Here is a 9,662-nt window from a genome sequence, read left to right as displayed (position 1 = left end):
ATTCCTTAAAAAACTAAGTATAGAACTCCCAATGCCACTCCTGGGCATATATCTGAAGAAAAACATGGCCCCCAAAGATACATGCACCCCAATCTTCACTGCAGCACTGTTTACAATAGCCAAGACATGGAAGCAACCTAACTGTCCATCAACAGAAGAAGATGTGGTACATATATACAATGGAATACAAGCCATAGAAAAGAATGAAGTAATGCCATTTGCAGCAATATGGATGGACCTAGAGACTGTCATACTGAGTGTTATAAGTCAGAAAGAGAAAGACAAACACTATATATCACTTATATGTAGAATTTAAAATGACATGAATGAAATTATCCATAAAACAGAAATAGACTCTTTTAGAAAACATAAAGTTTACCAAAGGGGAAGGGAGGAGGGATAAGTTAGGAATTTTGGATTAACAGATACACACTACTATATATAAAATACACAACGACCTACTGTATAGCACAAGGAACTATATTCAATATCTGTTAATACAGTATAATGGAAAAGAATCTGAACAAATATACACATATTGATATATATCTGAATCACCTTGATATATACCTGAAACATTGTAAAGCAAGTATATGTCAATAAATAAATAGATAACTAAACCTATAGTTATTATTTGCCCTAGCAATTCCACTCCCCATTATTTCAGTAATGATCCAAAACTGGAAACAACCAAATATCCATCAATCTTGTGAATGGATAAAGAAATTGTAATATAGCCATGTAATGGAACAGTAGTCAAAAAAGAAAGAAACTACTGAAATATGCAGCAACAAGATTGAATTTCAAAAGCATAATCCTAAAGAAACAAGACCAATAATGACTACATATAGTATGATTCCCTTTATGTGACAGTTTAGAGAAGGCAGAATAGTAGTGATTGAAAGATCAGTCATGTTCCGTGGCACGACATGGGGTGGTGAATTGACTACAAAGATGTACATTTTAGGGGTGATGAAAATGGATTATATCTTGATTGTGGTGAAAATTGCATAACTTTGTACATTTGTCAAAACTCAAACTGAATACTCAAAATGGGTAAATGTATATGTAAACTATATGACTAAATTTGTTTTTCTTAAATATACATTGGGGCTTCCTGGGTAGCTCAGCTGATAAAGAATCTGCCTGCAATGCAGGAGATCAAAGTTTGATTCCTAGGACAGGAAGTTCCCCTGGAGAAGGGGTAGGCTACCCACTCCACTATTCTTGGGCTTCCTTGGTGGCTCAGACAGTAAAGAATCTGCCTGCAATGCAGGAGACCTGAGCTCGCTCCCTGGGTTGGAAAGATCCCCTGGAGGAGGGCATGGCAACCCACTCTAGTATTCTTGCCTGGAGAATCCCATGGACAGAGGAGCCTGGCAGGCTGCAGTCCATGAGCCTGCAAACAGTCGGACACACCTGGGTGACTAATCATAGCCATTCCCTTCTCCAGGGGATCTTCCTGATCCAGGCATCGAACCTGGGTCTCCTCCATTGCAGGCGGATTCTTTACCATCTGAGCCACCAGGGAAGCTGGCTTTCACATTCTAATAAGAGGAGAACTTGCTACACTGCCCTTTTTCCTTTTTTAATGAAAAAAGGGCTCTGCTTGATAGAAATGCACAAATAATGAATGCTTTAAATGAAGAAGAAAAACAGTCTGACTGAGGGGTTTTTTTTGCACCTAAATATATTTTTATTTAAGTGTAATTGTTAGACTACAGTTTCTCAGGATAACAGGATTAATTTCTACATTTTCCATGACTACTGTATTCAGTCTGGTGTTCTTCCATGACTACTGTATTCAGTCTGGTGTTCTATTTCTGTTTAATCTTCCTTACTTAATTGGGTTTGATTCTGTGTCAAGAATATAGAAGTCATTCCAGCCAGAATAAACTATCTCTTGACTGTAACTGATGGAATCAGAGCTGAAGGGTTATAGCTCAGAAAGGAAATTATAGTTTATAATTACATACTTTTATATAATTATATTCTATAAGTGGAATCAGGCTTTAGTCTAGTAAAATGAGGCTCTTCATAAATAGTTTCAAATGAAGGATCTTTTTGTGTTTCCTTTCCCTCTTCCAATATATTTTCATAGTCATGTATTTTTTCTTGTGCTCGATCAAACCTGAAACCTAGAGAGGAATGACAAACATTTAGAAAGATGCCAAACGTGACGGGATATAGCTCATTCAATGTGCTACCGTGTGCCAAGTAAGGTCTATTCCACATTCCTTCTCACCACTCTTAGAGCAGATATCTTTGTATCCTGTATTTCTGAGATCATTCTACATTTCATGACCATGTTTCATTGTCCATCTTTAAAAGTCTCTGTAGGATCTGTGTTTGAGGTTTGATCTACTATTAGATAGCTATATATATATATATATATATATATATTTTTTTTTTTTTTTGCTAGCTCTGTAATTTAAAGCAAGTTACTTAACCTCTGTCTCAATGTCCTCATCTATAAGATAGGAATAATAATAGCACGTGCCTCGGCTTATCTTTGTGAGAACTAAGTGTGATGGTGAATGTAAGGCATTTAGTTAGTGCTCCACAATCAACCATTAGCTAACAATTCCTTATTCACAAAGAAAAACCTTTTCTGTCCCTAGAGCTAAAGTTTTTTTCAAATTCTGAGTTTTTATTTCCTCTTGCTTCTTGCAGAAGTGGCACATGTTCTCTCCCCTTTTTACTGCCAGCATCTGCAAGGTATTACCTGCCTTCCGTTATGATGCAGATCTCCATTACTTAAAACTGCTTTCACATGCTCTTATGCTCCTTCCAGTTAGTGTTACATCTTTTCTTTTCTTCCCCACAATAATCTTTTAGCCCAGTAAATAATATTCTCTGCTTCCATTTTGTACTTGTCAGTCTTTTATATATATATATTTTTTGCCTTTGAGACTCTACTGTGTTTTACACACTGGGAATTCAGTAGCAAACAAAACAGATAACTTGCCTTCAAGTAAAGATAGTTGCCTACACCTGTTCTCCAGAAGGCCATCAACTGCATGAAACCCCTGAAGTGGAAGCCACAAAGTGTGCTTGAGGACCAGGCAAGACTGCAGTGATGCTGAGTAGTTGTGAGCGAAGGGGGGAGAGTGGGACGTGATAAGGATGAAAAGCTAAACCAGAGCCGGAGTGCCATGATAAAGTTAGGGTTTTATTCCAAGTGCAGTGGAAAACTAAATGGCAGCAAGGGTAGTCATCATTTAGACTATGGTGTCTAGAAAGTATGGTTTCTAGAGCTACCCAGTCTCAGTTCAAATCCTGGCCCTTACAGGGACTGTGTGACCTTGAGCAAGTAACTTGGCATCTCTTTAAAATGTGGATAATAGAACCTGCCTCATTGGGTTGTTCTGAAGATCAAATGAATCAATTTTATAAAGCACTTTAAGACAGTACTTCAACATGGTAGTTGCTAAAGAAAAGTTCATTAAATAAGTGTTTTGTTTTAATTATGCTGGTTTAAATTTGTAGATCACTATCTGTTGCACAGGGAATGGACTGGAGGAGAATAAGTTTGGAGACGTTGCAGAAGCCCACAGAAAATGATGGCAACTTGGACTGCGGTGGTGCCAGTGAGTTGGAAATAGGTAGATAGGTTAAGGGCCTCCCTAGTGGCTCAGTGGTAAAGAATCCCCCTGCAATGCAGGAGACTTGGGATCGATCCCTGGGTCAGGAAGATCCCCTGGAGAAGGCAATGGCAACCCACTCCAGTATTCTTGCCTGGGAAATCCCAAGGACAGAGGAACCTGGCGGGCTACAGTCCATGGGGTCACAAGAGCTGGACATGACCTAGCGATTGTACCACCACCACCACAGAGTGCATACTATGCACCAGGCACGATAATAAGCTCTTTACACGTGTTATCTCATGACCTCACAGTAATGCATGAGTTAAGTGCTATTGTTATTTTCATTTTATAGATGAGGAAACTAAGCTAGTAACTTGTCCGAGATTATACAGCCAGGAAACAACAGAGCAAAAAATCAAACCCAGGAAGTCATGAATCAACACTCCACAATTAAAGCCTCTTTGTTTTACTGCCAATCACAGGTAACAGAGGGACAGAACTCATGCACTCAAATTATATAAAAACTATAACTAGGCTTTGGCTATGTTAGAATTATTGATACTTCTGGAATAGCATTTATTTTGCCAAGTCAAGTTTGCTCATTAATAATTATTACTGAAACATGAGATGTGCAACATTTTTAAAAGAGGATTCATTGTTTTAGAAAAGAAACATTTTATCCAACTCTAAATAAAATAAAAATTTTCCTTCTATTTCCAAATAACAATTATATATATAAGGCAAAAATGACTTTGTAAATTTATTTATCTGTATAGTGTGCGGAGTGCCGAAGTGTTTGTTAGGTACCTCGAAATGTGTACATGTGTGGAATGTATTGTTTTGGTTTATAAGAATTTCCCACTGGAGAAGGAAATGGCAACCCACTCCAGTAGTCTTCCCTGAGAAATCCCATGGACAGAGGAGCCTGATGGGCATGGGGTCACAAAGATTCATACTTGACAGAGCAACAAAGCACACACACACACACAATTTCCCATTATTGCTAAAAAATCACCTACTTTTGAAGTTAGCTGAAGAGTTGCTTGTAGCAATTTCCTTCCAGTTGGCAATGTACCTAAGCACATTATATAGGCATTCATTAAGTTAAGTCAACTTATTAGTAAATAATAAAGTGATTCATTAGTACATACTTGGACTACTTCCAAAATTCTACTTTCTCTATGAAACCATAGATTAATGATGATAAATTCACTAGTCCAAATGCTTAATTTCTTGACTTCCCATCTTAAAGTAGCTCTCATGCACCTGAGGCAACCCCTAGGACAAGGAGTTGCAAGAGGTATGAAAATGGTGCCCACCATCTACCATATTGGTGCCCTTTGGCCTCCCTCCAGCACACATCTCCTCATGTTATACTGTTCCATTCTGCTAGATCATGTCCTCAATTGAGTGACAGCTAAGATGTTAGTTAACTTCTAAATTCAAAGTATGAAGGGAAAATTTTTGAAAGTCATGGGAAAACTTCAACAACAAAACTTTATCTTTGGTTCTGGATTGCCAGACCTACTGTCTCTGACATGTAAATTTAAATCATTTGGTTTATGATCTTCTTAGAGCAATGATGCTGTCTTTGCTGTGTCCAGTAAACACGAGATCATATTCAAGCAGGGGATGTGCAGCTGCCACTTGAGTTCCTTAAACAGAGACTGACATATGGAGACCAGAGTAGCCTGAGAAGAGGTGGGCAGGGAGGGACAAGTACGGTGAGTTGAGGGAAGCTCCAAGGGCTAGGTTTCCTGTGACTTATTCCATCTCATTTTAGGCTCTGTATCCCCCTTTCCCAAACTTCCTTTCTTATGACTGTACCCAAGAAATCAGGTAAGAAGTTGATCACAGCAGGTGCTAAAAAGAAGTTGTTTGAGAAAGGAGGAGGAGGACTAAAATTGTCATGTAATTCAGAAAAGGCTGATTTTCACTTGAATTACTTTTACTCTTGTTAACATTGTATTCCTGAATTTTTTGTTATGTGAAGGTATAAATTATGCAACAGTGTTTAATTGTAATTAAGTACTGTGTCTAAGGGCTTCCGGGAGGTACTAGTGGTAAATAACTCACCTGCCAATGCAGGAGATGAAAGAGACTCAGGTTTGATCTCTGGGTTGGGAAGATCCCGTGGAGGAGGGCATGGCAACCCACTCCAGCATTCTTGCCTGGAGTATCCCAGGGACAGAGGAGCCTGGTGGGCTACAGTCCAGGGGGTCACAAAAGTCAGACATGACTAAAGTGACTCAGCACACATGTAGTGTGTCTAATGTCATCCTCTTCTTGTTACTACTGCCTCTTTTTGCTCTAAGAATTCTATGGTGGCAAATGGAATACTCTGCTGCTGCTGCTGCTGCTAAGTCACTTCAGTCGTGTCCGACTCTGTGCGACCCCAGAGACAGCAGCCCACCAGGCTCCCCCGTCCCTGGGATTCTCCAGGCAAGAACACTGGAATGGGTTGCCATTTCCTTCTCCAATACTCTGGGTCACTGTTAAATGAAAAGATGCAAGATAATAGCAGGTGGTATAAACCCCTTCCAGGATCTTCAGCAGTATGTGAACTGAGAACTTCCAGATATACAAAGTGGATTTAGAAAAGGCAGAGGAACCAGAGATCAAATTGCAAACATTCATTGGATTATAGAAAAAGCAAGGAAATTCCAAAAAACAACTGCTTCATTGACTACGCTAAAGCCTTTGACTGTGTGGATCACAGCAAACTGTGGAAAATTCTTAGAGATGAGAATACTAGACTACTTTACTTGTCTCCTGAGAAACCTCTATGTAGGTCAAGAAGCAATAGTTAGAACTGACAGAACAACAGACTGGTTCAAAATTGGGAAAGGAGTACATATATCAAGGCTGTATATTGTCACTCTGCTTATGCAGTGCACATCATGCAAAATGCCAGGCTAGAATCAAGATTGCCAGGAGAAATATAAGAAACCTCAGATATGTAGATGATACCACCTAACGGTAGAAAGTGAAGAGGAACTAAAGAGCGTCTTGATGAGGGTAAAAGAGGAGAGTGAAAAAGTTGCCTTAAAACTTAAGATTCAAAAACTAAAATCCCTCATAGTAAATAGATGGGGAAAAGTGGAAACAGTGACAGACTTTATTTTCTTGGGCTCCAAAATCACTACAGATGGTGACTGCAGCCATGAAATTAAAAGACGTTTGCTCTTTGGAAGAAAAGCCATGACAAACCTATAACAGCATATTAAAAAGCAGAGGCATCACTTTGCTAATAAAAGTCTGTATTGTCAAAGCTATGGTTTTTTTCTGGTAGTCATGTACCAATGTGAGAGTTGGACCATAAAGAATGCTGAGCACCAAAGAATTGATGCTTTCAAATTGTGGAGAATACTCTCGAGAGTCATTTGGACTGCACGGAGATCAAGTCAGTCAGTCCTAAAGGAAATCATCCTAAATACTCATTGGAAGGCCTGACCCTGAACCTGAAGCTCTAATACTCTGGCCACCTGAAGCAAACAGCCAACTCACTGGAAAAGACCCTGATGCTGGGAAAGACTGAGGGCAGAAGGAGAACAGGGTGACAGAGGATGAGATGGTTGGATGGCATCACCAAATCAATGGAAATGAGCCTGAGCAGACACCGGGAGATGGTGAAGGACAGGAAAGCCTGGTATGCTGCAGTCCATGGGGTTGCAGAGTCAGACATGACTTAGCGACTGAACAGCAACAACAGTATCTCTTAGTTGATGGTTCAATCTGGCTTAACCTTAAATTTAGGCAGACTTTGTGTTTTCAGTGGCTGCTCAGGAGCACTAAGAGAAGGGAGTATCCATCACCATACTTCCTTAGATTTGTATACTGAAAGATCTTTATTTCATCTTCAAGGATCCAAGATAAAGGACCTTTGATTAACTATATGCTAAACCCTGGCAGCAGAGAAGGCAGTGGCACCCCACTCCAGTACTCTTGCCTGGAAAGTCCCATGGACGGAGGAGCCTAATGGGCTGCCGTCTATGGGGTCGCACAGAGTCAGACACGACTGAATGACTTCACTTTCACTTTTCACTTTCACGCATTGGAGAAGGAAATGGCAACCCACTCCAGTGTTCTTGCCTGGAGAATCCCCGGGACGGGGGAGCCTGGTGGGCTGCTGTCTATGGGGTCGCACAGAGTCGGACACGACTGAAGCGACTTAGCTTCAGCAGCAGCAGCAAACCCTGGCAGTGTGGGGCACGAACATATGCTATATTTAAGGGTGATTACTGACCCTACTTTACCTGAGATCAAGATATTAATTTATTCAATTGTTTAAAAAGAACTTCTCATAAGGAACATGACAGTAGTAACCAATAAGAAATAAAATCTTTACAAATAGAAGCAACAACTTGATTGTATCATTGTCATGCTGTTTATATCATAAAGTTGAGCTCTCTTTCTAAGAAATTTTTGGATTTTTTTTTAAGATATTAGCAAAGTATAGACTGGTTGGATCTCTTTGCTGTCCAAGGGACTCTCAAGAGTCTTCTCCAACACCACAGTTCAAAAGCTTCAATTCTTTGGCAATCAGCTTTCGTTATGGTCCAATTCTCACATCTATACATGACTACTGGAAAAACCATAACTTTGACTAGATGGACCTTTGTTGGTAAAGTAATGTCTCTGCTTTTTAATATGCTGTCTAGGTTGGTCATAAGTTTTCTACCAAGGAGCAAGCATCTTTTATTTATTTATTTATTTTTATTTAAATTTATTTTAATTAGAGGCTAATTATTTTACAATATTGTATTGGTTTTGCCATACATTAACATGAATCCACCACAGGTGTACACGTGTTCCCCATCCTGAACCCCCCCTCCCACCTCCCTCCCCATACCATCCCTCTGGGTCATCCCAGTGCACCAGCCCCAAGCTTCTTGTATCCTGCATCGAACCTGGACTGGCGATTTGTTTCTTATATGATATTATACATGTTTCAATGCCATTCTCCCAAATCATCCCCACTCTCCCTCTCCCACAGAATCCAAAAGACGTTCTATACATCTGTGTCTCTTTTGCTGTCTCGCATACAGGGTTATCGTTACCATCTTTCTAAATTCCATATATATGCGTTAGTATATTGTATTGGTATTTTTCTTTCTGGCTTACTTCACTCTGTATAATAGGCTCCAGTTTCATCCACCTCATTAGAACTGATTCAAATGTATTCTTTTTAATGGCTGAGTAATACTCCATTGTGTATATGTACCACTGCTTTCTTATCCATTCATCTGCTGATAGACGTCTAAGTTGCTTCCATGTTCTGGCTATTATAAACAGTGCTGCAATGAACATTGGGGTACATGTGTCTCTTTCAATTATGGTTTCCTTGGTGTGTATGCCCAGCAGTGGGATTGCTGGGTCGTATGGCAGTTCTATTTCCAGTTTTTTAAGGAATCTCCACACTGTTCTCCATAGTGGCTGTACTAGTTTGCATTCCCACCAACAGTGGAAGAGGGTTCCCTTTCCTCCACATCCTCTCCAGAATTTATTGCTTGTAGACTTTTGGATCGCAGCCATTCTGACTGGCATGAAATGGCACCTCATTGTGGTTTTGATTTGCATTTCTCTGATAATGAGTGATGTTGAGCATCTTTTCATGTGTTTGCTAGCCATCTGTATGTCTTCTTTGGAGAAATGTCTATCCTAAAGGAAATCAGTCCTGAATATTCATTGGAAGAACTGACGCTGAAGCTGAAGCTTCAATACTTTGGCCACATGATGCAAAGAACTGACTCATTGGAAAAGACTCTGATGCTGGGAAAGATTGAAGGAGGGAGGAGAAGGCGATGACAGAGGACAAGATGGTTGGATGGCATCACCGACTCAATGGACATAAGTTTGAGTAAGCTCTGGGAGTTGGTGATGGACAGGGAAGCCTGGCATACTGCAGTCCATGGAGTTGCAAAGAGTCAGATATGACCGAGCAACTGAACTGAACTGAACAAGGGTTGGTGAGATTGTGGAGAAATTTGAACACTCCTACATTGCTGATTACACAGCCACTTTGGAAAGCATTCTGGCACTTCCTCAAAAAGTGCCATTTGACCCAGCAATTCC

At 40.0% G+C, this 9,662-nt stretch overlaps 1 protein-coding gene across 4 annotated transcripts in view; it reads right to left on the bottom strand.

Moving 5' to 3' along the window:
• Window positions 1-1,488: 1,488 nt before the first annotated feature.
• Window positions 1,489-9,662, bottom strand: part of C16H11orf65 (chromosome 16 C11orf65 homolog) — a 118,048-nt gene continuing 109,874 nt past the window's right edge. For all 4 annotated transcript variants that reach the window (XM_006053337.3, XM_025266939.2, XM_044929772.1 and 1 more), the window contains 2 exons: window positions 4,607-4,662; window positions 1,489-2,138 (listed from right to left, as the gene is read on the bottom strand). In XM_006053337.3, the coding sequence (XP_006053399.1) occupies window positions 1,987-2,138; window positions 4,607-4,662 (208 nt within the window). In that variant the 3' untranslated portion in view covers window positions 1,489-1,986. The remainder of the gene's footprint in view (window positions 2,139-4,606; window positions 4,663-9,662) is intronic.

The sequence above is a fragment of the Bubalus bubalis genome, chromosome 16 (genome assembly GCF_019923935.1).
Source record: "Bubalus bubalis isolate 160015118507 breed Murrah chromosome 16, NDDB_SH_1, whole genome shotgun sequence".
NCBI lineage: Eukaryota > Metazoa > Chordata > Mammalia > Artiodactyla > Bovidae > Bubalus > Bubalus bubalis.
This window is presented reverse-complemented; position numbering and strand designations above follow the sequence as displayed.